Source organism: Gnatocerus cornutus, chromosome 5, assembly GCF_029298725.1.
Source record: "Gnatocerus cornutus isolate USDA-ARS CGAHR chromosome 5, icGnaCorn1.1, whole genome shotgun sequence".
Classification (NCBI taxonomy): Eukaryota; Metazoa; Arthropoda; class Insecta; order Coleoptera; family Tenebrionidae; genus Gnatocerus; species Gnatocerus cornutus.
The window spans coordinates 14,583,532-14,611,301 of NC_142237.1; the positions used below are offsets into that span (position 1 = coordinate 14,583,532).

The 27,770-nt window shown below is 34.4% G+C and overlaps 5 protein-coding genes across 7 annotated transcripts; 3 read left to right on the forward strand and 2 right to left on the reverse strand.

Annotated features, from left to right (window-relative positions):
• Positions 1–74: 74 nt before the first annotated feature.
• On the reverse strand, positions 75–1,511 carry LOC148174936 (dnaJ homolog subfamily B member 13-like). The gene is made up of 6 exons (XM_088036939.1): positions 1,489–1,511; positions 1,386–1,403; positions 1,261–1,343; positions 929–1,193; positions 391–885; positions 75–330 (listed from the first exon to the last, which is right to left on the reverse strand). Exons 1-6 carry the CDS (start codon positions 1,509–1,511, stop codon positions 75–77), a joined length of 1,140 nt encoding a protein of 379 aa, XP_087893065.1.
• On the forward strand, positions 1,505–2,828 carry LOC148174937 (angio-associated migratory cell protein). Its single transcript, XM_088037362.1, has 2 exons — positions 1,505–1,602; positions 1,658–2,828. Exon 2 carries the CDS (start codon positions 1,662–1,664, stop codon positions 2,784–2,786), a length of 1,125 nt encoding a protein of 374 aa, XP_087893488.1. The 5' UTR covers positions 1,505–1,602; positions 1,658–1,661; the 3' UTR covers positions 2,787–2,828.
• Positions 2,829–3,294: 466 nt separating this feature from the next.
• On the reverse strand, positions 3,295–10,806 carry mnd (L-type amino acid transporter minidiscs). Its single transcript, XM_088035814.1, has 4 exons — positions 10,248–10,806; positions 4,244–4,733; positions 3,871–4,195; positions 3,295–3,822 (listed from the first exon to the last, which is right to left on the reverse strand). Exons 1-4 carry the CDS (start codon positions 10,495–10,497, stop codon positions 3,427–3,429), a joined length of 1,461 nt encoding a protein of 486 aa, XP_087891940.1. The 5' UTR covers positions 10,498–10,806; the 3' UTR covers positions 3,295–3,426.
• Positions 10,807–12,458: 1,652 nt separating this feature from the next.
• On the forward strand, positions 12,459–15,174 carry LOC148174939 (RNA-binding protein 45). The gene is made up of 8 exons (XM_088035825.1): positions 12,459–12,804; positions 13,375–13,489; positions 13,541–13,735; positions 13,785–14,323; positions 14,377–14,494; positions 14,541–14,697; positions 14,747–14,852; positions 14,912–15,174. The coding sequence occupies exons 1-7, from the start codon at positions 12,621–12,623 to the stop codon at positions 14,849–14,851; spliced, it is 1,413 nt and encodes a 470-aa protein (XP_087891951.1). The 5' UTR covers positions 12,459–12,620; the 3' UTR covers position 14,852; positions 14,912–15,174.
• Positions 15,175–16,189: 1,015 nt separating this feature from the next.
• On the forward strand, positions 16,190–27,740 carry LOC148174940 (uncharacterized). 3 transcript variants are annotated; one of them, XM_088035823.1, is made up of 13 exons: positions 16,191–16,426; positions 18,655–19,052; positions 19,106–19,189; positions 22,647–22,822; positions 22,874–23,086; positions 23,686–24,118; positions 24,165–24,264; positions 24,313–24,416; positions 24,470–24,575; positions 24,983–25,046; positions 26,056–27,195; positions 27,494–27,584; positions 27,633–27,740. In XM_088035823.1, the coding sequence occupies exons 1-13, from the start codon at positions 16,314–16,316 to the stop codon at positions 27,677–27,679; spliced, it is 3,069 nt and encodes a 1,022-aa protein (XP_087891949.1). In that variant the 5' UTR covers positions 16,191–16,313; the 3' UTR covers positions 27,680–27,740. The 3 variants fall into 3 exon arrangements, with proteins under 3 accessions (XP_087891948.1, XP_087891949.1, XP_087891950.1); XM_088035822.1 differs by lacking the exons at positions 27,494–27,584; positions 27,633–27,740 and having other exon boundaries at positions 16,190–16,426; positions 26,056–27,459; XM_088035824.1 differs by lacking the exons at positions 16,191–16,426; positions 18,655–19,052; positions 19,106–19,189; positions 27,494–27,584; positions 27,633–27,740 and adding an exon at positions 19,801–20,151 and having other exon boundaries at positions 26,056–27,454.
• The last annotated feature ends 30 nt before the right edge of the window (positions 27,741–27,770 follow it).

Sequence of the window (27,770 nt, forward strand, 5' to 3'; positions counted from 1 at the left end):
AAGTGTTTTATTCCATTCTTTATTGTCGAAGCAAAAAGATTAGATTTTATGACAAACCCAAAAAATTATAATCCTTAATTAGGTGGCAGCTGCTCATTGAGATCGACGCGTAAAATTTTATCAGCCAAAACTAACTTGTTGACTGTCTCAAACTGAGTGAATCCTCCGCCAATTTTCGCCAACTCAAAGCCTTTGCGAAACAATTGTTTGCAAGCTTTTGGCAAATACATAGGAAATGTAATGTTAAACGTAAGAATCAGATTTCCACGATTGGGATACTCGTCGCAAATTGGCATTCCTTCGTTTTCAACGATTTTTTCATATCCGGGGCTATAAAAATTAGGTATTTTATTAGACTTTCAGCTCAAAAAAGGTAAAATAAAAACTAACAAGATTACGTCAGTTATGGGCACTCGGATCGTCCGATGGTCAATGGTGGCCACCGCCACTGTAGTCCCCATCAAAGCCTCCTCCAAAGTAACATTGTACACCATCAAAAGATCGTTTCCTTGCCTCGAGAAAATCTCATGAGGGCGATCTTCAGTTATAAAAATAACATCCGCGGGAACGAGATTGGGATTCTGATCTCCTTCTTCGGGAAAAATCATTTCCGTACCAGGCAAAATTCCCGGTTTTATAGGAACTGTAAGGATTTTTTCTTTCACTTCAGTCTTCGTTTTCTGATCATTTATATAAACAAGACGATGTATCTTCATTTTTTTTATACCCCCGAAGAAAATTTCATGCAGAGTTAGACAAAGCGGATGTACAATTGGTGGCTGTTTATGACAAAATGTTTTACCACATCTCTCTGAAGTCTCGTACGACGGTTTGTGCGAATAATCCAATAAATTTGGATAAGGAGACAATGTTCCAAAGAAATCTCTAAAAAAAATCTGGAAAATTAAAAACGCATTCTTTGCATTACCTGTAGGTTCGCATGGGATCGCCATGATAATGATAAGGTTGTATAAATTCATCAGGCCCTGGGACACCTCTCTTCAGTCCCTCTTCCCCATATTGATCAAAAATCGCTCGTCGTAAAGGATCACTAAGCACATCGTACGCTTCACCTATAAGTTTGAAAACTTGTTGCGCGTTCTCTTTTTTGAGTTTTTCCGGATTGAACTCAAGAGCCAAGTCTCTATAACTGTAAAACTTTTTTGGTTTAATGAGTTTAGAACGAAGTGATGCTCACGCTTTTTTTATTTCCAAATCGGTGGCGTTCCGGGGCACTTGTAAGACTCCGTAAAAATCTACCCCCATTTTTAGTGACAAATTGTCTTATTGACAAGTGTGACAAAAAGGATGCCCGGTGTGGGTTATTAGAAGAAGGCTTTGATCTGGATTACCAAGAAATTATTTGTAAACATAATTCCCGCTACAACTTTAAAATTGTCGCACTTTGATTGGTTACTCGGTAATTTATCAACCAATATTGGCGCAGGATTTTTTCACCGTCTCCAACCGGACGGTAAAACAGGTCACGACAGTGACACCCCAGATTTCATAACCTCAATTTATCCAAGTGTCAAACACACGTGCAAAAATTGTCAGTCAGTGTAAACAAGAACACGCCTCGTCCTGAGTAGCACACGCCTGGTAAGATTTTTTATTTATTTTAACGTTTTTCTCTTCAATGGCTTGTAATTTGTAGAACAATGGATGAAGAGTTCTCCGAGGACTGTGAAGACCTCGAGGTCATATATTTGGATGACGTTACCAGTGAAATAGTGGAACAAGCAATCGCTGACGACAACTTTGAAGAAGCGGATGAACCCGACCTGCCAGACCTTTCGAAACTTACCTTCGCAAAACACTCAAAGGCTGTCTTTTCCGCAGATTTAAGCAAAGACGGTCAATTAGCGGTCACTGGAGGTGAAGATGACGCAGCATATCTTTGGCTAACAAACAGTGGAGAGACAAAATTTGAGTGTACAGGCCACAATGATTCAATAACTTCTGTTTGTTTTAATTATGATGGTCAGTTACTGGCTACTGGAGACATGTCAGGCATGATCCAAGTCTGGGATGTCATAAATTTCAAGTTAGTTTGGTGTTATGAAGGAGAAGACATGGAATGGTTGACTTGGCATTCTTTAACAAATGTACTAATATCTGGAAGTCACTCTGGAGATGTGTTCATCTGGCAGATTCCTCAAGGAAAATGTAAAGTCCTTCCATCCCATGGCTCAAATTGTCCCTCTGGAAAAGTCTTACCTGATGGCAAAGACATCCTCACAAGTTACGAAGACGGTCAAGTGAAATTATGGGATATTAAACAAGCTACAACTAAGTGGCAATTTCTTAATTCACTTCAACCAACAACAACATCTCTAGAAATCAACTCTGATGGCACTCTATGTTCTGTAGCTCCATCTTCTAATTTAATAAAAGTATCTGATGGGAAGTTGATAGGAACTTTATTGCTTCATGGCGAAACTGAGATAGAAACGCATTTATTTACCAATGAATTAAATCTTTTACTCACTGGATCTCTCAGTGGAACTGTTTGTGTGTGGGATTTACACGCAAAAATGATCAGACACCAAATCAAACTGGACTATGGCATAACAACCCTTAAGATGGGACCAAATGGAATGGGTTTTATTGGATCAACAGATGGAATAGTTTACGTGTGTGATATTAGAACTGGAGGAGTAACTGAACGTTTAACAGGACATAAAGCAAGCATTTTGAGTTTGTGTGTGTCTAATTGTGGGACTTTTATTTTGACCACCTCTGATGATAACACTGCTAAGATTTTTTGTGTAAAATCAGTGTAAATTTTTTAATCTAACTTTAAAAATACATAAATGTGAAAAATTTTTGATTTTTTTTATTAAACCTTCAAGGAACTAGAGGTTTTACACCAACCTGTCATCGAAATAATTGATTTATGGTGTTGTTCAACAAACAAATCAAATTTTCCACAAAGTAAAGAAATTCGGAACGTTTTAAAACAATTTAGTTAATGTCTGAAAAACCCACTAGCACCTGACGCAACTCGTAAAAACTTAAAGAGGAAATGAGTTCTGCGGACTTGTACTTGAAAATGTGATAAGAAGTTTTTATCGTAGTGTGAAGCAACAATTTCGGTGCACAGAATTATTAAATCAGGTCAAGTTCATGTTTATTTTGTAGCAAACAATTTATAAATAATTTTAGAAAATTTTAACGTTCTTAAAATTTCAGAATACAAATGAATGTAACAAAATAAAAATTAAATTATTTAAAATTAAAAATTATACAAATCACCGGCAGTGTCAGCACAAACCAAATAAAAAAAACTCGCTTACCTAAATAGTCTTTATAATAAATCAAATAAATATTATAATTCTAGAAAAGTAATAGGTAACTGGAAAAAATGGAACAATATAATACAATAGTTGTAGGTAAATAATATCTACAAAAATCTACAGCGACTCAGTTCACTTTTTCGTCTTCCTGAGAGACACACATGAATAATTTAGCACAGGAATTATTGAACTCGTTAAATACCCAACTCAACCACCTCGGCTTGTCCTTCCAAGCAATTGTCACTAAATAAACAGGAATTCCACAAAAAATGAAACCTAAACCTACTCCTACTTCAACCGGACTAACATAACAAGGGAATGTTACAAGAAAACTACAAATCAACAAAAATATAATAGGGAGACTAATACTCATTTTAATTGGTCGCTTCAAATCTGGACGCCTCCATCGCATGTACAATAATCCACTTACACTAATCGTGATGAATAAAGCCTCCACGAACGAAACGTAGTTAATAAGAACGTACACATCCTCAATCATTACGAGTGCCAATGTGATGATGGCCTAAAAGTAAACTTGAGATCAAAGATGTTGGAGGACATGTCAACTTACCATAAAAATTAACGAAGGCACTGGAGTCAACCTCTTAACATCTATTAAGGCAATCGCTCGTGGTAAGTGTCCTGCACGAGCTCCGACGAAAAAAAGTCGGGACGAGGCAAAGATAGCACCGTTTAAAGAACCGAAAGTTGAGCATGCTACCGACAACGGCATCAAAAATGAAAAGGCACCCAGCATTTTATCGCCGAATGTCACAGCAACGGCTTCTGAACTTAGAATATCATCTTTGCTGAGTACCACGAAGTAAGCCACGTTGGTTATGACATAAATAATAGTCACTACAGGCACGGAGATGCAGATAGCCCTTGGGAGATTCCTGTAAGATTTAAGTTTAGTCCTCCTGCGCCCACCTTGTTCCGATTACCTGTAGGGATCTTTCAATTCTTCTGTGACATAATTCAAATAATTCCACCCCGAGTACGAAAACAACCCTGAATAGAACGACAGAGCGATGTATCCAGGCCTCCAGTCGGTACCTTCCATAGGGTTTTGGAAGTGTTCAACGTGGCCAGTGCCCAAATAGTACAGTCCAGCTATCACTATTATAAAAAGCGCCAGCATTTTTGTAGTGGTGAAGATATCTTGAACTCGCGTCACCCATTTCACATTATAACAGTTTATAAGGGTAAGCAGGCAGACCGCGGCTGCTGCTAGTAACCTCACAGCTTCATACGGGGGGGCACAAGAGCCCCAGAATGGTTGGAGGATGTATTGGGCGAAGGTTATGGCAGTAATCGCGTTTCCTGTTGGGGTCAGGATGAAAAGGGCCACCCAGAGGTATAAGAAAGCGGGTAAGGGGCCGAAGGCTTCGCTGATGTAAGCGTAGTCGCCCCCAGACTTTGGGATCATCGTTCCTACAAGAAATTATAAATGTTGGTATAATGAGTACAATTTTCAGCTCATTTTTTATTAATCCAGTTGATGTTTGCATACATGAATGTTAGATCTGTTCTTAAATTCCAATTACATACAAATTGTTCTTTTATTATAACTGCTATAATGTAAGGTCTAGGTGACTATTTCTACGTGAATTCGAGATAAGTTTGAGTGATTTAAAATCAGATTTAACTCGTTCGGAATAATACTATAATTATGTGCTGATTAGATTTAAAAAACGATTACTATAAGTGAATTTAATTTTATAATCTTCAAGTGTGTTGTCGTCACTGTTTTTATCAATCCATTGTCTGATTTGTTTTGAATTTAATATTACATAAACAGCCTTCATGCACTTTCATGATGTTCAATAAACACTTCAGTAATGGTTTTATTGAATTGTTATTTTGGTTACAAATCATTTTAATAGTGAAAAAATGCAGAAAAAGCACCGACAAAGTGTAGATTTTAAATCTCAAATCTGAGTCATACAATTCATGTTGAATTAAACGACGCGCGATGTTGTAATGAAAAATAAGATATCGAGCATTCCATTCAGCTATCAATTCACGAAGAATAATGTTTTGTTTTGTATAGTTCAGCCACGTTCGTCTGAGCCACCATAAAATCATAAACATTTGCGGGCGACCGCAACGGGACAGCTCGTGGTATTTTCAGATTTACGATGACGACCAGACAGCTGGCCTGTTTGGGGATGATTCTTATATTGCAGGGTGCTTTGTTAAATAAAGATCAGGTAGATATTTTAAATATTTGCAGATTGGGTTGTAATAAAAATTCTGTATTACTCAAATGAAAATTTAATCCTCCACCTCGCTTTCGCTATCATCACTTTCATCGTTTACATGTACAATAATTTCAGGAAATTGTGCTTCTGACAGATAACTATTTTCTATATTAACAACATGGTTGACGCAACTTTTCCAAAGTAAACTATCTATTGTTTTACATTTGGCCCTAATGAGGTCCACAACACTTGCACCTAAACTGGGTGTTGCATTCCCTTTACGTACACCATGTTTAAGCTGACTCCATATTAGCTCTATGGGATTTAGAACGCAATAATAAGGCGGTAATCGCAAAACGTCATGACCACGATCCTTGGCAATAAGATCTACATTATACTGCTTACTCTTGTCGATGCTTGAGCTATCTGCGATTATTTGCAGCAGGATTTTCTTTGTGTTCTTTACAGGTATTTCCAGATTATTTTCCCGCAAAAAATCCAAAATCTCGGCTTTTCTGGAACTTTTTGTGGGAATTTTCTTGTCCTGCTTCGAGTGGTAGGACGCATTATCCATCACAATGACGGAATTGAGCGGAATGTTGGCTAAAAGTTTGTTTTCAAACCACTCTTCGAACATCCCATGCTCCATATCTTGATGATAATCGGCAGAACAGTTTTGAATATTTTTTGCCGAAAGTAGTAAGCAGTTAGGTACCCATCCGTCACTTCCTCCTGCGTGTAAGATTATTATTCGCTTTCCCCTCGCAACCGGTGTATCCAGACAACAACTTCTGGAATCGTCAACCCATCCTTTTTTTAAAACATCGTGAGTGTCGAACCACGTTTCGTCTAAATAAACGATATTCCGACCTTCCTCACGATATTTCCGGATTTTTGAAATAAATTCCGTTCGCCATGGTACAAGCCTTGGAGACTCCATAATTGCTGTCCTTTTGTTGATGATTTTATGTTTAAAACCAATGAGTTTTAAACACTTCCTAAGTGTCTCCTTCTTCATAGCAGGATAACAGTCTTCTTGTTGGACCTTTCGCAAGATTTCATCTAACGTAGGCACTTGTTTTTTTTTGTAGAAACTGTAAACAATTGCTCTCAGTTGGTCTTTCGTTGGTTCGTCTAACGAAGCGACAACGGAGTTTCTCTTCTGAGCCAGCCTCCTGGACAGCTCTTCTTCTGGAGTTCCAATAATCCTTTTAAGAGTCGAATATGGAGTACCCGTCATTTCGGCTACAACCTTTAAGGGAGTGGGACATTCCTTTTCTATTAACTTTTGGTGGAAATTGCGAAGCATTACTTTGCAATTTAGGCAATAACGCTTATTAGTGGACGCACGTTCTGTAGTGAAACAAAAAGTAAAATTAGTATAACTTGAATTTAACATTTTTAACAGTACTAACCTGGTAAATTTTCGTCAATTTCATTATTCTGCATATTTGCAGAAACACTGACTTCACCCCATGGACGCCACATTTTGTATTTAAAGTTAGTCAAGATAGCTGTGTTCAAGAAAAACTAAACTCTGATCGGTTCAAGAACAAATCAACGAACTAAGTAAAGTTGTAACGCAAAGATACGAAAATGTAAAAGTTTAGTGGGGGGTAGCACCCCGAAGTAATTTGAATGTAACGAGCATTTCCACCACTGATTTAACTTTCACTCCCTAATATTTTTTTAAATGACATTTAACGATCCCTAATTATCTTCTTTGGGTTTATGAATGTACCTGAACATCTCGGTACCTTATGAGCATAAGAGTCAATCTCAAATTTTTGTCAAAAATGAGTTAAATAACGTTATTTATTACTCTTTACTTTTTCTTTAAGACAGAGAAAAATAATCCCCATTAGATAAAAAACAAACGATTTTAGGTTTCTATAATAAAGGAACTAAGCTACCGCATCATGTTAGAAGCTTAAAGCCAACTCTTTGGAGTTTTTTTACTCAACTGCTCCAAATTTATTCAAGGTAATGCAACCATGTTGTTAATATAGAAAATAGTTATCTGTCAGAAGCACAATTTCCTGAAATTATTGTACATGTAAACGATGAAAGTGATGATAGCGAAAGCGAGGTGGAGGATTAAATTTTCATTTGAGTAATACAGAATTTTTATTACAACCCAATCTGCAAATATTTAAAATATCTACCTGATCTTTATTTAACAAAGCACCCTGCAGTATAAGAATCATCCCCAAACAGGCCAGCTGTCTGGTCGTCATCGTAAATCTGAAAATACCACGAGCTGTCCCGTTGCGGTCGCCCGCAAATGTTTATGATTTTATGGTGGCTCAGACGAACGTGGCTGAACTATAAAAGCAATCATATTCCAAGAAATACATAATATAAAAGAATTTTGATGTCTACGGTGCTTTTGGGTCAGTTTGGCACATTACCACTGCTGAATAATCCTGCATATTTAATATTATACATATATCATCGATAATATTTATACACAAATTTAAAATGCAGGACCTTTAGAAGAATATTGTAATACGTATGCAAAGTGTCTGTGTCATTTTAAATTCTAAATAGACGTCTTCATTTACAATGATAGGTATGTGTTTATCATGTTTGCGAAATTTAATATATAAAAGAATAAAAAATTAATATCTATATAGGTATAGAAATAAATTATAAAAAATAATAATTGTACTCCAGTTTATTGATAAATTTAGCATTAAATTACTATAAAAGTAGTACGTCAATTTAAAAAAGTTCACCTAGATAAAAGTGCGCAAATAGACTACTAACAGACCATTCACAGACTGATAATAATTTGACCGTATTGTATTTAAATCGACACAAAATTAGAACATCTGAAGTGTCCATCGAAATTTTCTTTAATTGCTTTAAAATCTAGATGGTAATCAAGTAAAAAACTTGTTCATTTTTTAATGACATCAAAGGCTTTGGATATTACGTAAGAAACTTTCAAGTTTGAGCAGGGAATTAAATATCAATATTTGCAAGCCCAAAATTACCTGGAAATGCCATTTTATCTAGATATAATCGCATAAAAATACACAGAACCTTCTACTGAGCCTTTACAAACTCAAAGATATTGATATTATGTAATAGATTCTTGTTATTACTTTGGTCAAAAGATCTAGCTGTAAATTTAAAGTATTAATTTTAAAAAGCTCAGAATTTTTTAATTGACACACTTATCTTTAACACACTGATTTACTACTGTGCCAATTTACAAAAGTTTATTTAAAATATCCTTTTCTTTTTTTTTAACAAATTTCGAAATCTTGGAGATGTTACTATTTATTTACTATGTAGAAGTAGAAAACAGAAATAATTTTTTTTTTGGACAAACTTTCAACAAATTTATTATAATATTGGAATAATGAGCTTCGTTGCAAATATTGAGCCAAAATAAAGTTACAACAAAAATATGTTAATTCGTTATCAGGTTATCACTTTATCAGTAATACCTATTCAATGAATTTGACGTCAGGTTTCAACCGAAAATATGGGTTATCAATAAATTATTGAGTAAATATTATAGTAAAAGTTGCAAGAGGGCTGAATTTCTGAAGCTTTTCCTATTTTTACAGGAAGTCGTTAATACATAATTTGTATGAATGTAGTAAGAAAAATAATTGCGAAAACTGATCTTTTTGATTTACAGGATGTAAAATCCAATAAAGAGTCTGATTTAAATAATCCAAGCCAATAAATGTGTCGGGGGAACAGATAAGAAAATGGTGGTGCATATATTGAAAAACTCATTTCTATTGCATCATACAACTAAATAAATAAAGCTTAGGTTCTGCAATCATCTTAAGCAAAATTACATCTTACACAGCTAAATAAAAATCGCACGTTTCAATCATTGCATCATTTATTGCATTTTGTATTATTTTATTTAATCGAGACATTCAGGAAGCACAAAAAAATTGCTCCCACTTCACAAACTGCTTTGTCGACAATTGTATTTAATTTTTTCCTCGCTCTTTGGATCAAATCAAATTTCACGCCCTCGATCAATCTATAAATATAACGACAATTATAGTAATTTTATTTTTATTAAGTACCCCAAATTTGTAGGGCGTGAATTTGGAATATTAACGAACCGTAAAAGAAAAAATGTCCTCGAGATCAAGGGGAGATAAAAAGAATTTATCGTGAATATCGTACAGCCAGAAAAAAATGAAATGAAGTGCTGAATGATTCTTTGTTCTTGGAACACCCGGCACAAACCCATTGAAAAAAACTGCACATTCAATGCGGATTTAGTTGCTGATCCAGTTTTCAGGATCACTCTGTATGTTTTTAGGTTTTTACTTCCCGGCTCTGAGCTTAACGAACTTTTGCCGACAAGGGACTCACATGTCTGTTCAATATGTTTAAATTATTTTAATTTTACAATTTTATTTTATAAATCAAATTTTACAGACACAATAATTCTTTTTTTTTTATTCTAATAATTAATGCAAATTATTATATTGAGCAATGATGTCGACAAGTGTTCATAAAAATACTTCGTTATTGCAGCGAATCGAAGTAGATCACAAACCGCGGCAAAACCGTAATTTGTAATCGTATCAGTGAATCTTTATGTATTTATTTATTTCCAGTAAATGTAACATGAAGTAATTTTATTACAAAGTGTAAAGTGGAGCAAATATGTGCACTTAAACTAGTCTAGGACACATGTATAGATACACGAAAAAGAATGATGTAACATTCGCGGTAGCTATCAACATGTGGAACTTACCCAGTTCTGCATAACATAACGCACCAATCATAGACAAAGTTCCCGACAAAACCCAGACAATTAAAGCTTGTCCAATTGAACCCGAAGATCTTAACACCCCTTTTGGTGATACAAAAATCCCTGAACCAATTATAACACCCACTATAATAGCGACACCATCCATTAACCCGAGTTCTTTCTTCATTTTAATTTCGGAATTGTCCGAGGACTCGGCCCCTTCGTTTTCTGTATTATTTTTTATTTTCCCCATTTTTATGTGTTAATTAACAATTAATAAAAATTTGAAGACACCTCCACTGACATACCACCACACCACACCACGTGTTTGTAACCTGTATTTTGATTCCAAACATTGCTCACCGCTAACAACTTTCGAACGAACAACTTTCGTTATCGTTAGTTGCTAATGCGCCGTCTCCAACACAGAAGCACCGCGAACATTGCGAAAACATGTCTTCAGGTGCGTACTTTGAATATTTAAAATTAATACAATGGAAATTGTCAGTGGACACAAATCATGGCAGTGGCAGTGGGAGATTAGGAGTTTATTATGCTTCGTCGGCATTGTGCTACTCAGTATAGTACATCCTGTAGGTTGTTATTGTATTAATAACTTCAATAGAAACCCACCGTCAACTTTAACAAGCGGATGTCAATTTGACACCATGACTTCTCAGATTAAAGTTTTTCCTTAGTGGATACATACGGGGTGATAAAATGGCACAAAAATTACAAATTTAGATATTATCCCTCTTAATTAAAACTATAATTGCGTCTTATTACACCCCTCTTTAGATGTTTTTATTTTTATCGAGAGGAACGAGCAAAGTCGGCAACATAAAGGAATGTAAAATGCCAGCAAATTCCAGATAAAGCATCTGAAAAGTGGATTGTTTCGGAAATTTTCATGGTTTCGCGTTGGATCGTAAAAAATATACAGCTCTGAGACAGTTGGTAGTCTCCCTATATTCCGTTTAATTTTAACAACTTGAGGAAGGTAGGAGCTGTTCCTTCTTCCGAAAATGATTTCAAAGCTCCTCAAATTTAAAATTAAAACTTTAATCAAAAGTTAAAACGGTATAGAACTTGGTGGGTTTAAACGAAAATAAATAAAATTGTGATCTGCGTCCTGCTTCGACTATTAAATAGTCGACAGAATTTTTTGGTATTTTTTTTTCTAATTTATCTATTAACAATTTTAAATTTTGACATTGTTATAAAGCACGGAAATATATTCCTGAGTTTCTAGAATTTATCTGATTTATTGATTTTCAATAAACAAGTTAACGCTTATTGCACAATAAGCATTTTATTGCACACAATTAAATAAAAGTCTTTCAACAGCAATATTTATTCACAAATCGTCATTTACAAGACAAATATCCGATCTCAGAATTGATGCCTTTTTGCAAAAGTTAGAAAGACGCATGTTATTGAGTCTGCTCGTAAACTCTCAATATGAAGCTCTAGAGAAGTTTGATAAATGATCTATGAAATCGTTGAGAATTCTCAGGCAAGGACTTTACTGTAAAAAATGTTTAAAAAGATGGGAAAATGCCAGATTTAGACAATGTATACTTTTGATTTACGTAAAATTGCAACGAAACTAACACTACATGATCTCATGTTTCACCATTTTACGTTAAATTAATTTGACACTTGTTTAGTGTTAATTTTTGGTAAATTGAGTAAATTAAATCCTCGTTATAATTATCACATTATGATAATTGAAAACTGTAGTCATTTTAGATGTTGTCATAGTCATACGATAATTTGTCACTATCTGTTAATTTATCTAATACAATAATTAATACACTTTGCAAATATGTACATTAATTGTTATTTTAATGATATTTTCTGGTTAATTTCCTAATGGTCTTTATATGCATGTTTTAGATTGAAGAGTTTGCATTCAATTTATGATTTATGAACAATTCTGACGTCTATACTGTTATCATTTTTGTTAATCAAGTACCTTCATCTCCCAAAACTAAATCAAAACACTCAACTTCAGAAGTAAATAATTGCACAAAAAAAAGCAACGTCATCAGTAATCACATCAGTTTGATAATTTAGATATTAATTACTCTAACGGTTAAATTGTGTATAAAATATTTCAAAATTTAAGTTTTAGTGTTATACAACCAACATTTCACATTTTGTTACTTTCAAGACTCTCTATAGAGGTCACTACCACAGAAATTACAGGAAACTTCTTATCTACATCACACATTGACAGATGTTGACAGTTATGTGCAGTATGTCCACCGTTGTTTTTGTCTGCGAAAATCAGGTTAAATACAATCTCACGATCCTGTAGAAGCAATTATGTTTAACACTGATAATAAAGACAAAAGACAACATTTGTAGAAGATGGTCGACAAGTACGAGAGACGATCTTCAATGGTTGCTAACCTTGATGATCCCCCAAATTCAAGATTGTTCATAATTGGTAGTAAAATACTTTCTGAAGAGGACTTCCGGAAGGCTTTCCAGGAGTTTGGCCATATAGAAGAAATTTGGTTGGTCAAAGACAGGCAGACTGGGGAAAATAAAGGTAAATTAGGTGAAGTTTTAGTAGAGATTTAAACCTTAGGGCCAATTTTTTTTGTTCTTGGGCCAAATTTTGTATATTAAAATTTTCGTAATTGTAGAGACTGGCGCCCGTAAGTGACTTGAGCTATTTTCAGCTGGGTAATTTGTATAATATTGCAGGATAATTAATAATAAGTGGATATAAATTACCTACTACTTTCACTGCTATAATTGAAAATTAATATTAGCACGTTTTTAACCTTTTTTTTATTATGTAATAGGTAAAATGAATAATAATATACCAAATATGTATGGTTTTCTCGTTTTTCGGGCGTTTCCATGTTTCAAATTTGCATGCTAGAAATCACTCATTATTCAAAATCGCGTGAGTTAAAATTCACACTCCAGTTCCTGTTTTAATATCGCCAGTTATTAACTGCAATTTCTGGAGCCTTTTTAGGAGCGCTTTATGGTAATCAATTTCGTATCTTTGTATCAATGGTATAACCAGCTAGTTTGAGAATGAAATAGAGCGATTATGCTTCAACCCCATAATTGTACAAAAATATCTAAATAATTACATTTATTGCAGGAGTTACGTACATTAAATACTCAAAAACCTCAGAAGCAGCCCGAGCCTTAGAATCTATGAACGGAAAATGCATAGGAAATTTAAATCGCAGCATACGAGTCATGATAGCCGCCAGGTATTTCCCTCTACACTAATAAAACATTTTCTTGTAACTTTTTTCTTTCAGTCGGGATCAGGGCTCAAAAAAAGAATCTAATGAAGAGGAAAAAATTCTCAGATTATTTGTAGTAGTTCCCAAAACAATGACCGATTCCGAATTGCACGACTACTTTAGAACCTTCGGAGACGTCGATTACGCCACAATAATGCGAGACAAAGAAACTCGCGAAAGCAAAGGATTCGCTTACGTTAAATACTTCAAGTAACTTCTTGCAATTACCAAAACTGCGTTGTTTAACATTGTATTACAGATTCTCCCACGCTGCGGCAGCTTTCGAACGTTGCGACAAAAAATACAGAGCTGTCTTCGCAGAACCACGGAAGCCCAATGTGAGAAATGACGAAAAAAGCATCACTCCTTCAAGTTCCATGAATAAAATCGCCCCCTCGTTACCTATCCCTGATATTGTTAATTCAACTGGATATACGAAACTTGTAGCGATAGTAAGCCCACAAGTGAATCAGGATCAGTTATGGAAGTTGTTTGATATTGTTCCTGGCTTGGATTATTGTCATTTGAGTCTGGAAGGTCATCCGACACCTAATCGAGGAATCGCTTCGATTGTTTATAATAGTTCACAATCGGCAGCGTACGCGAAAGATAAGTTGCACGGGTTTGAATATCCACCTGGAAATCGGATCATTGTTAAACCCGATCATGACGGTTTTCAGGATTTTGATAACATTAGGACATCATCGTCGGATCGGCAGAAACAAGCCGATTTGTTTCATATTGCGGAGACCATCGCGCAAGCTTCGAATTTAATACAAGTCGCTGGAATTTCTTCAGGTAATATACACGCAAAAAACGCACCCACGGAACTATAATGAACTGTTTTTCAGACGTTTTGCAATCTAGATTGAGTCTTATTTCCTCTTCAAAAGACAGTGAAATTAACTGCAGCGTGAAATTACCAGACCCTCAGCCTCTTGTGTCTTTAGACAAACCTACTGCTTCAAGGTACTTGTGAATCATATCATAACAATTTATGATTCATTTTCTTCAGGTGTTTTATTGTCTGCACGCCGACTCCACTTCCTAACACAGTCTTAAAAGATGTATTCTCACGATTCGGTAATTTAATAGATGTCTACATCCTGAACAATAGAAACTGCGGTTTTGCTAAGTACGCTAGTAAAGAATCTGCAGAGAATGCCATCAAGGTTCTTTTGAATCATCGCGATTTTTTTTTCTTTATTTTTGTACTTCTAGACCTTGCACGGCGCTGAAGTCTGCGGGATACGCATCAAGGTCTTAAAAGCGGAAGAAAAACACGATCATAATAGAAAACGTCAGCGTCTGGAAGAAAAGTTGTAAAGTAAGTATACATTTTGTTACTTTCTTTGAATTTGAAGGCTAATAGCAGTTCTTGTGAAGATTTTGGACGTGACAAGGACACGACGGACATTAACAGGGACCAATAACCTTTGACTACGACTATTTTGATACACATCCGTTCTGTGATACAAAAAAATCTCCAAAAATTCTTTTTTGATTGTTTCAAATTTTAACTTTGTATTATACATTAGAGTTGATAGTTGTTTTTATAATACTCGAAATGTAATTTTGATTTTATACTGTAGTTGTTTACCATTTGCTGTTAGAGAATAATATTTTGGTAAAGTTTACTAACAAATCGAGTCTGTGATTTCATTTTTAATTAAGCGATTCCTCATGATCAACAGTGATTTACTTGCAGGTAAGAATATTCTGTTTTGTAACAGCGAACTGACTAAACTTCTGACAGACCGGACCTCTCGTGGTAAAAACTTTTTTCCAGTTTCTATCTATTCGGTTTCGAATTTCTAGTATTCAAAAGTTTTGTAAGATCGGAAAAAAATATCTAATAAAAATTACGAAAATATATTTATGCGGCATATTATCCCAAAATATGCTCAAGTAATATGGAATCTTTAAATGCTTCAAAGTATAAATATAATTCTCTTGGATTTTACGATTTTTTTGTTTGCTTAAGCTGTAGATTTTACTAGATTGATTTTTTTTTCAAATATCTTAAAAATTGTTTATTCTCCTGTTTTTTAAATATTTATCTTGATCAGATCCCTCCTTTAGATCCTCTAATTCTCTTTCTATCATTAATAATTCAGATTTCCTAATGAAAAAAAAACTATTCGCATCTTTTGCATTGTTCAGATCTTTGCATCCTGAAGCCTGTTCATTATTTTTTAAAATGATTTAGATACTTTTCAAATTTTGGATACATTCTTTAATTTATTTTATCATTTTAATTTCCAAGAACTTGAAAAACTCATTGTGTGAAATGTTGCTTTGCACTAAAGCCGCTCCTGTAGCACAACAGAAATAATAAATTAGCAGATATTGTTTTTTCCTTTATTGGAAATTGCGCCTGATAATATTTGCGATAAAATTAATTTAATTTTTATAACACATATGGTAACGAATTTCCCGCAATAGGTAAACGTCTGTTATGTCCTTTGCAATGTTCAAAACAAGAAAATTGGATAGGTAAGTGCGTGTGTTGTTTTCATTTTCATCACTTGCTTTCATCGAAATACATTTTTTTATTTCGACATACCTTGCGTCTTTCCAAATTTGAAGTTATTGCTCTTTACCGTGTACCAATTCCTCATTTCAAGGCTGAGTACGTCACTGATGTAAGGTGTTTAAATTACATTAGAAATCTCGTGACAGTCTTATGGGTATACGGAAAAATGTAAATAAAAGTTATCTTCTCATGACTGTGTCGGGTCTGATAAGTTGTAGAAAATTTAGTGCTGTAAATGAAATATAAAAAAACATGCCTCCAGATGTAGTATCTATTGCCGTTACGACAGGGATAGGAGTTAGTGTATTTGCGGGGATTATATCAGGAGTTTGTTACGTTTTAGTATGTGGGTTTACCAATAAAAGGTAAGATAGCAGCAAAAAGAAATTTTGTTTTAGAAAGTTATATTGACAAAATGAATTTAGTGAAATGGACCTGTCCGTATTTGGAAATTTTAGCGCAAATTGATCTTTAAAAACGATGCTTTTGTTTACATTTGTAACGAGTTTTTGTTTGTTTTCGCCTCCAATTTTTTACCATTTTTCTTCAAAGGCTTCTCAGAACTTCTCGCAACGAACGACCTGTTTGCTTTGATGCTTTTTTTGCATTTCATAATTCTCCATTCAACTTCATTTTTGTATTAAATTTTTATTACACGTTTCCTATTACTTTTTTATTAAATTTTTATTCAGCGTAATTTGTATCCAACTTCGGTGGCACTTACCGTAAATGTGTCACGAATTAATCAAATATTCCGTTTGGAAACTGGTGCCTACCTATAATATGGCAGTTCCGGTTGACCGGTACTCATCGCCAGTTTTTTTACACCGTAAATCCGGTGGAGAATGTCAATGTACAATATTATGTTTGTACACTAATTTAACTTTGGGTAATAAAGTTTTAATTATTATCTATTGGGTTTTGAGATTGCGGTTATTAGTGCTACAGTTAATTTGTGCGAAACAAGAGAATACTGACTTTGGTGAGTACATTATTAACATTTTTTCTTCCTCAAAGATGAAACATCACATTTTATTATTCGTACCGCAAGCTGACTGGTTTCACAATGATTGCTATAAAATGAATTGTTTAGTTTGCACTCTACATTTCGTACGAAAATTGGATTGAATTATTATTTTTGAACATCGGATGAAAGAATCGGATTTGTTTTAAAAACATGATACTTACGCTTATCGACAACAATTTAGAATTGATTTTTGATGCTAAATTCTGTAAATAACAAAATTGTTCGATATTGGTGGCCTTTCGAAAATGTCAGTTGTTTTTATTTTTAACTGTGACTGGTGACTTTTGAAATTGTGTCTACTTTACAAATTTTTATTTTACATTCATTTTATGTAACTAATAACAATAACAATGTTTTGATTAAAAATACTCGATCAGTCGCGCACGCACATGCTTCAACATTTCACTTCTTCCTGTTCACTTTTGTTATTCGTCTTCTAAAGTAAAAATTTTTAAAACGACTACCTCAATAACACACAACATAAAAAGGGCCATGAATATATCCATGTGTGCTGTATTATGATTATTGTACATTCCAGGTGGATAATCACTTTTGGTACTTAATTCTTGCACAGAACTAAAAAAATAAAACATCGCACTAAACTCTAAAATCAGTCACAGTTTTTTGGTATCACTGTTTGGGACATTGTTTTGGTTCTTATGGTAAAAGAACAATAGTTTAGTACTCGGCTATTCGCCGACTTATACCAAGAGCTCAGTTTGTTGAATTTGGAGTATGTTGACTAAACGAAAGTAAAAGTTTGTTATTGTATAATGCGGTATATAAGTGGTAATGTAGGTTAATGGACAAGACGACGTACCTAGACTCTGTACACAAGTTTCCAGTAGTTCTTACGTAATTTGCATCGACCTATTAAGTACCTTACGTAAGAACTGAAGTAATTCCTTAAAAACAAAATATAAACAGATATTGTTATGATGGTATAGGCAATTATTTGTAAGAGGAAGGACGTGTACTTGTTGGCAATTATGTCGGATGATTTGAGGGACAGATAATAGGAACTTGAACATTTTTTATTAGTGTACCTGTTTGCTTACTGTTAATATTTAAATGGAAATGTACCTGTACAGTACATACTTCGAAATGGTAGGAAAATTTTTTAATTGAGCTGCCATTATTTTCACTTTCTCTGTATGGTGCAACCTCGATTCCTTTATTATTTATTGATGATCTAAAATGAAATTTTGTGGCGATAAATAGCTCACTGTTAAGAAAATTTGGCCTTGCGACCAAAATTCTGCATTTGAAAATTTTGTGCAGGTATATCACCCAAAGTCTTTACTTTTTGGCTTTTATCTTCTAAATCTTTTGTTTCGGAGCGCATTTTCGATTGAACCCAAATGCAGGCAGGAAAATTTTTTTGAAAGTTCGTACGGCGAAACTAGGACAGATTCGGCTTGTAGCATCGTTTTTCTTCCGGTTTCATGTCGCCGTGGAAAATTACACGTCTTCATCGAAACCAAATATTCGCTTTTGCTTCCTATTCGCAAATAATCGAAATGCGTTCCGTGACGGAATTAACAAACACACTCTCTTTTCTTTCAGAAAGCGTGAACCGGAATTGCAGTGGCTGTGTGCCGTTTGTGGCACCTACCTCCGTCTCCGCATCAAAGAAAAAATAAAAATAGTGATATGTTCAAAATGTGAGCACCGAGTTTGCAAGAGAAAATGTTCGAGACGTGATTCCCAAACCAAAGAATGGATATGTTACACGTGTCTGAAGCAACCCTCATTCTTCCAGGGTATATTAAGCATTTTCCCGTTATTTAAGAAAAAGAAAATTGTACCCCAAAGTATACAAATGGGGAAAACTGTAAACGAAGATGTGAGCATCAAACAACAGAAGGATTCCGTGCGGGATTTTATAGAGAAGTTAGTTTCCACTATTGTGGGAGGGAGTGTGGATGATGCTAGCGTTTTTAAGATGTACAGTGATACTCCTTGTAAGTTTACAATTTGCGAGCTGGTTACACATATAATGATGTCTCAATTTTAGATAACGTAATTTTTGATCGGTACTACCAGGATTTGAGTAATGCCATCACCGATTTGAGCTCATCTTTACAAATTTCAATGCAAAGTAAGTATAATTTTATGAAATTTTTCCAAATTGCGTCACTAAAGTATCTTGACGTTGTGCGAATTACAAGAATCCATTATGCATGTACAATTGTACATATCTCGGCGTCATTTACGGCTTTGTGGGTTAAAACTCGACTTTGAAATTGTGTTTATGACGTCAGTACCGTTCTAATAAAAATGATTATGATGAATTACCGATAGTGCGTATGACCCAAATAAATCATTCGTTTTGCTATTGGGAAAAATAAAGATAAATAATTTAGAAAAGCCGGCCGGCTAACCAGATGACGAATAACACACTGGTACCTCTCATATAATCAAGGATTAAGACGAGTTTTTCTTAATCTCCAATTAGCAAACCAAAATTGTTTGGAAAAAACGCTACGTATAAGAAATTTCCCCAAATTAAGACTAATTCTCCATGCATCATTGTTTTCAATCGGTTTGCTACTTCACCAGAGATCCTTCTTGACGGATTATAATAAATGATGAGTTCATTGAATTATTTAAGCAATTATAATAAACGATATGTAACCTTCACAATAGTCAAGGTGAAGAGTTTTTACTATGTTTTAAATGTACGTCTATTTATAAGTATACTAAGTTAGTTTGAAATTAGCAGTTCCTTCAATTGGTTATTACTGTCGCGCTTCTCACAAAAAACAAATTTATATTGTAAGTGACTAACCAGATATACATACATAACAACTCAACAATTACCTCGAGACGTAAAAAAGATAAACAATTTTCGTGATACGGTTAAAATTACTTGTGAATTATCTACCGTAGGTAAAGTCCTACATGTGTCGCGATAAAAGTGATGTGTCTTGAAGTTTGAAGTGATTTAAATAAAGACTGCAAGAATGATTTTCACTATTTTGACTAGCGCGCTTCTAAGTGTTTGGATTATACTGTGCATTGTTTTATATTGTTATTATTATTTCATTGAACAGTATGAAGGTAAGAAGTGCATCAATATTTTCATTCCTATAACAATTTTCGTGTTTACTTGAATTTTAATGCATTGATAATCCGATTTTATGACGTCGTATTCTTAAACACACAAAATTACGCTTAAATTAGATACAATAAAGTGCACCTTCCTGTGTCGTATGCACGCAAATCATAAGAAATAATAGAAGAAAATAATTTATTGCTGAAGATGATAAATGTTGGTAAAAATTAGTTTCTTACTAAGGGTACTTGAAATTTATCATCACATTGTTTTTAGATATTAATACGGAATTGTTCATATCTTTTATCATGGTATTGTTTCATGAGTTATCTAGACGCAGAAAATGGTGAAAGTTCATGATTTCATAACTGTTTACGATGGCCAAATTTCCAGGAAAAACTGTGCTATCAATCAATATGTCGTTTTTCCGCAATTTTGATCAACTTAATAAACTAAGGCGAGTTTGAAAGTTAATTCTGAGAGTAATTTCTATAGTTGTCACATTTTTTATTACATGACGAGAAAATTTAATGCTTTATCATTCCTCTATTAATAAAAATTGTATTAACAGAAAAGCGCTGTGTAATATGCATGGGTTTTAATTATTATTAACTGAAGAGGTTTAACTTTCAAAAGTTTGTTCTTTGTAAAAAATTAGGTCTGTATAATTTCATAAATAAAACTTAAAGGACTTCTAAGTGAAGATATTCCAAGGACGGTAAATAGGATGGAACCTTCAAAAAACGTGTTGTTTTTTTTAATGTACATGAAGAAAGGCATATGTACGAATCGTACTTTTATCTCTTAATTATACGTTTTTGTATCAATATTCTTTATCAAAGCACTTCCACGTGTTTCAATGACAAATAAATTATACAAAAATAGAGTTTATTAGTACGTAAAGCACAATAACAGTGAACTATATAACATGTCTTCAAATCTTCTCATTTCTTTAATGGTTTTTTAACGTCAAAAATACTGCTATTGCTGAATACGACACTCTGCAAAGCTACCCGAAAACTACATAATTGATCAAATCAGTTATTCGAATACCTGAATCAAAGTAGTATAACCAATTGAACCAACTCCATGGAGTTTTACAGAAAAAGGTTCCATGCAGTTTTGCATCAACACAATAAAAGTCTTCTTATTTCTTTTATCCCAGTAGTACCAAGTACATCTAGTAACATCACCAAAAATATTCGTCTGAAACACTACATTTTGAAAATTTTGGGATTCAATTTTTTTTTACCATATTTTGTAGCTCCTGGGCCCATGAAAGATATAAAAACATGTAGTAAAAATTCGTGATGAGAATAGTAGTCCCAAGAAAAATCTCCTCGCTGCCCATCTAAAAAACTCTTTGTACCTTCGTATAAAAATTTTATTCTATACGAACGTTAATTGACATGAAAATAATTCCAATATTTGTTGATATTGATATTACCCCAAGAATATGAAACGGCAATCGAAAAGTGGTCTCAATTTGTCGTAGAAAACTGCAAAAAATATGTTAGATTTTGTAGATTTATAATAAAACGGACTTTAGCAAGCGAGCGTGTTGTTTGATGAAATAACTCAACTTCGAACCAACATTTTTCTGATAAATTGAATCTAAAGTTTCGTTGAGTTCTGACAGTTCTAATAAAATTGTGTTCAGAATGGAGAACTGAATCTTTAATTTCGCAATCCCGAAATGAAGGAAGAGACTCACAGAATAGAAACATATCTCTACAACGGGAGCACAAGCCAACAAAATATTCTTAAAGTATAAACTCCAAGGATATGTAAAATATTCTTCTGGTATTCTAAACACCACAAAAAAATGTCGCTTATAATAATCCATTTTTGTGTAAACGACGAAGGTGGTCACCATTCCAAGCCCAATGCTAATTAAAAAATATGATAAAAATATCTTCGACTCGTCTAAAAGGGAACATTTTACAGTTTGAATGGGTACAGAAATCCGTTGAAGCTTTTTAGTCATTTTTTGAAAATCGTCAGCGTATATTAGTGCAGCTGACAAATAAACGATACCCTGCAAGAAAATGTCGTGTTATTAAAATAAACTAATAAGGACCTACATACGTCGATTGATAGAAATATGGATGTGAATATTTCAGTTAGGAATTTCAAACTGTGCTTATCGATGATACAATAGATTTGAAACAGTAAAGTGAGAAGGTTTTCGAACGTTAAGAATTTGCCCACTTCGTAGGCTGTGGTGGGTACTAATGATCCCTGTGATCATTTGCTTCGTGGTCTCTCATTTATGAATACAATTAAAACGATCAATGGAAATCTTCGATTTACTATTTATGACAATGTTCCTTGATAACAACAAAGACCACACAAAAAGCGCTCAAATTCGTTGTCCGTTTGAAAATTAGATAATAAAACTATTACTCGTTCGTTTTACACGTTTTTACAGTGCTGTTCGTAGTTATTCAATTATTTGCACGTATAAAAGTAATTATAAAAACATGTTAATTTATTGCAGATGCGTCATTATCCGACCAGAGTCCATCCTCAGCGCATACGAGTTTGAAACTTCTAATTGAAAAAATTATTCGAGAAGCGATCCATCTTCCCAATTTTCGTAAACCAGTGGAGAATCCAACAGCGCCCGAAGATCGAACGTACGAGGACTTGTTAGCTACAGCGATATTAAATAAAGTAGGTTTAAAAAATGAGTTGAGAACCGCATTTTCAAATTGGCTTCGACAGATAATTAATAAGCAAGAAGGCACTTCAACTTGGTCTTCAGCAGAAAATGTGGTCGACAACGATAGGTTTAGTACAAAATATAGAACCAGAAATAGAAACAGCGATTCTAGATGGAACGAAACAGAATCGGTTTCGGGTTCAAGTATCGACGATTATGTGTACAGTGATTCTAGTCATAGCTCAGCCAAATATGTTGACCGCGTCCATTTGACGGTAAGTTTTTCACTTTAGTATTACAGAACTATAGAGCATTTAAAAATGAATTATCAGTGAAATGGCTAATGATTAATGACTAATTAATTAGACATAGTTTGAATTCCTCGTGTTTTTTTTTTAATGATGTTCAAGGTAACAATTGACAGTTGATTCCAGTTATTAACACGTAATAATTATTGTTCGTCATAATCCAAAAATTTCGTTATATGATTTTTTATTAAATATTTACAGCCGTTTTTGTGTTCTTTGAAGGAAATCTTTGCTGCAGATCTCAAATTCCTTCCTAACACTTTTTAACGTCAATGAATAAAAATATCGCAATCAGAAACTCCAATCTGTGCTAAGTAAATAATCTCTTCATCGGTGTCGCAATTATGTAATAATGCGCTTTGATAATGATGAACTAACTGATTACATTTATTGAAAGATTATTTCAAAGTCCATTTATAAAATTTTCCTTCTCTGACAAAGTTTTTCCTTCGAGATATCAGAGAGTAACGTCATCCCGCACAAATAGAACACATTGTTCCCATTTTATTACTGTACATATTTGAATTTCTCTCATTCCTCTTGTTTAAACAAGGAAATTCTTGTAGATACAGCAACGAATCGAGCAAGCACCTTCCATCAGCGAACACGACGATGTCGACAGCGATTTCAATTATTTCAGTGAAAAATCGTCTTTAATTGATGCCAATTCGAATTGGTACCTTCAGAAGCGCCAATTCAGTACCAACTCCCCAGTCCCTGTCCCTATGCTCGTTCCCAATCCTCTAACATCAGCTAAAGTACTAATAGGAGATAAAGAAATCGACGACACCTCCGATCTATCCGATGCTAACTCAGAATGCAACGACGTGCACACAAATTTGATCATTGATTCATCTCTGACGATTGAAGAAAAAGCTACAAACAATTACTCTTCGGATGAGCAAACATCGTTCGATTCTGGAGTTCGAGAAGACCGAGATGATTGCTCGGAGAATTTGTATTACGCGGAGTCGAAGAATTTCGCCGGGGCGGATGAAAGTAGTGAAATTATCTTGTGTTGATTGTTCTTAATTTGTTCTTTTAGAAACTTGGGATGTTGAGGATTCGTCGTTGTTTTCCACGTACAGCAATGTAGAAAAGGATTCGGAATATTTGGAGAAATATTCATCGTTACCGACAAAGATGTAGGTATTATTAAGGTGTTATAATCACGGATTAGAGAATTTTTGTAGTCCGGCATCGTCACTGCAGAAGACCCATTACCACGCTTTAAATCGTGAGAAAGAGAACCAAGACCTGGAGGACTACGAAGACGATTCTTCGCTGTTTTATGAAGGTAATAATCTTGTCTTGGTTTAGAATCCTGGATTGAATATAAATGTATTTAAGGCAGCTACAGCAAACGGGAGAAAGAAAAATGGAAACATCCAGTGAATATGCCGCATAATCCGTACTCCGAGGAGAATATTCGAAAGAGGATACTAACAAATAAAAGGTTTGTACGGAAATCCAAATTTTTTGCATTGTTTTTTCGCACTAATCGAACAATCAATTAGATAACATTAGATAAAATACTTGAAGATTAGCAAAAAATGTATTACGAAAGTGATAAGAGAAAACGTTCACGGTCTTCGACTTTTGTAAGCAAAACAATAATTTTGATTAGATGATTGTCTAAGAATCGCAGTATTGGTAGTGAAAACGGGCGTCAAATAATATCATGAGTCGGATTGTGGATGTTTTAGAAGCAGATTTACGAAAATACCGAAATCATAGGTGAGACTTCAATTACGTACCTCTGAATTATCGTATCGATTATATTAAAAAATATATCAAGTCTTGAGGGTTTGACTATTAATTTGAGTACTGAAGTAAAGATAATGCACAATTTTTTTTTTGCAGATTCGGCAGAGACTATTACACCAAACAAGCCTCTTTGCCGTCTGGGAGACTCAAATCACAAGAGGTAAGTGTATCCACCCGCATTGATCAATTGGAGGCAAGATACATGTATTCGAGTCTACCACGAAGCTTGTATACAGCAAGAAATTCTACAGAGAATTTTGTAAAAAATCCATTACTGAATTTCAAAGACAACGTTGATTCTACTTCTTGAGCGCATTGTTTTTACATTTTATTTATAGATATTGGGTATTGTTAATCTCAAAAATAAAGAAAGGTTACACTTATTTGCAACTTACTTCAACGTAACTTTGATCATTATTAACACAACCATAATTAGGATTCATAATTACTCAAATATTGCCAATTATCAGTTCTACACTTAATTTACTTCATCTATTGTTACAAAAATTTGCAATGTAGATCTTATGGCTGTGTAGGTATTAGGAAATGTTCTTTTGTTAAGAATTTACATTACAATGTGCCAATAAATGCGACAACGCAATGATTTATTTATTTGATTAGCCATTTCGTTTCGTTTCGAGAAACGTTAGGTTACGACATGAAATGACATGTAATGCGAATTACTAACTCATAAATTAACAAAAACATTAATCCAAACAAGCGAACACCTTTTGATCTCACGAACTGAATAAATATTAGTTCGAAACAATCTCCAGGATAAGATAATGAAGTGCATTCCTGCATGCAATAAAAAAGTAATTACTTGCGAATAAATTCCAGATCTGATCTGAACTTACAAGTTTTCCATAATGGTGAGTCTATTAGCTCTTATTTGCTGTAACTAAAGCTTTTGGTGTTAGTTTATAAAGTAGCTAGTAGTTGGTAGCATATTCTCAAATAGTTTGTGTCATGGGTCAGTTTGTATCAGTTTTAAACTCGGTCGTAGACATAATAGTGTACATAACACGAAAGGTAGATACTCAGTTAAAGTGATTTAATTTAACATGTGTAGCCGTCGTAGCTTTGGTACTAACTTCAGACAATATTATTGTCTGTAGATGTAGTCCAACATTTTTCTTCGTCTCGAATAAACGAATTTCTCTTCACAGGAGGATGACCACTTTTCGGGTGAAGAAGAAGACGGAGAACATTGGGCACAACCCGTCATCATAACCGACGATTCTCTGATCGTTTTCGAAAATAACGATGTAATAGAGAAACAACCCTCTGAGGAGGACGAGAAAACGTTTGAAGTCAGAGTTAATGAAAAGGAAGTTCATCTTTTTGATGAATCAGAACTTGAAAACACGCTACAGATAAAAACTAACAAAAAAGAGGCTTTTACTTCGTTTTTGGTAGATTTGACTGATCAAGACGTTGAAAATTCCGTCGAAGATGAAATCCCTGAAACACAAGTGGAGATTCCACCAAAAGTGGACTATTTTAATCACCCTCTTTTAAGCAAACAGTTCAGTAATGCTGATGAGATAGAAAAACCAGAGCCCTTGATACGAATCTTGGTTAACGAAAAGGAAGCGTTTTCTCCAGAAGTGGATGAGGCACCTACAAATGTAGACGGGAATGTTTTCTCTAAATTTGATAACAAACCCAATGAGATCAAAACTTTCGTACCCACCCCCGTTCCTAGGAAAGCTAAACCAGCTCCTGAAGACACGCCACCACTGAACCGACAGTTGTCGTCTTCAGCTATAGTCCCTAAAAAATCCGACAATACGTTAATAAAAAAAATTTACTCTAATCCAGTCGTTCGGAATTTCGCTCTCACGAATAGAGAGCAAATTCCGGGAGCTCTTGAAGAGCCTAAACTTGCGGCAACAAACGGGGTAGCTACCGTGCCATTACCACTGAAGAAGACTGTTGAAAAAACCGAAGCGATCAAACTTGACAAGAAACCTTTCGCAATAGAGAGGAAAGAGGATGTGGCGGTAACACACAATTTCAGTTTGGAGTTCTCTGACAATGAGTCAGTAAAAGAACAAGATGAAGGGGATATCGATTTTAGAGACTTGAAAGAAAGACGGCTTGTTGCAAATTTATTAGGAAAATTTTCACAATCAGTTCCTAGTCTGGTGAAAACTCCCGAGGAAGACGGAAAAAAAGAAATAAAGGAGCGGTTTAAGCAAAATAGAGACATTTTTACACAGCCTGAAGGTGAGACAAATAGAGAGACCGAAGTCTCGTATTTTGCTTCAGTGAAGAAGTTGAGGCAGTTATTTGAGAATAATGATGTAAGTAATGTAACAATTTTTTTGTTTCCAATCGGAGATTTTAAAGTGATTGTTATCACGTGTTGGGTTAGTTTTGCGATATTCAATGTAAAATTTCCACAATTAGATTTCCCTGTTATCAATGTTATCTTCCTTTTGTCCGATTTACTCAAATTGACACATGAAGGTTGGCTAATCCTTTTTGTTTTAATCCCTCAAAACAGTGAAAAAACGGGATTAAACTTTTGTTTTGAGGGATTTTGAAGCTCGCCTTTTTTAATTCCTTGCTATTTGCTATTTACTATTTACGCTTTTTCAGGCTTCCAGGTACAAGAAAGATAAACCAGTTCACAGTCTGACTGCCAGAAGTATTTCAAAAGAAATGAAAGATAAACTAAGTTCTCGCGATGGTATTTATTGTTCAAAAAGCGAATGTTGACTACAATTTTAAATTTCAGGCGATCCTGTCAAGGACGAACAACCTGAGAATGAGACGTTTTGTTAACTTTTAGCCAATGCTCATGTAAATATATTTTACCAAAAAAGTGCCTTTTTTATTTAAATCGGTAAAAACGACCACATGATGTTTGGATTGC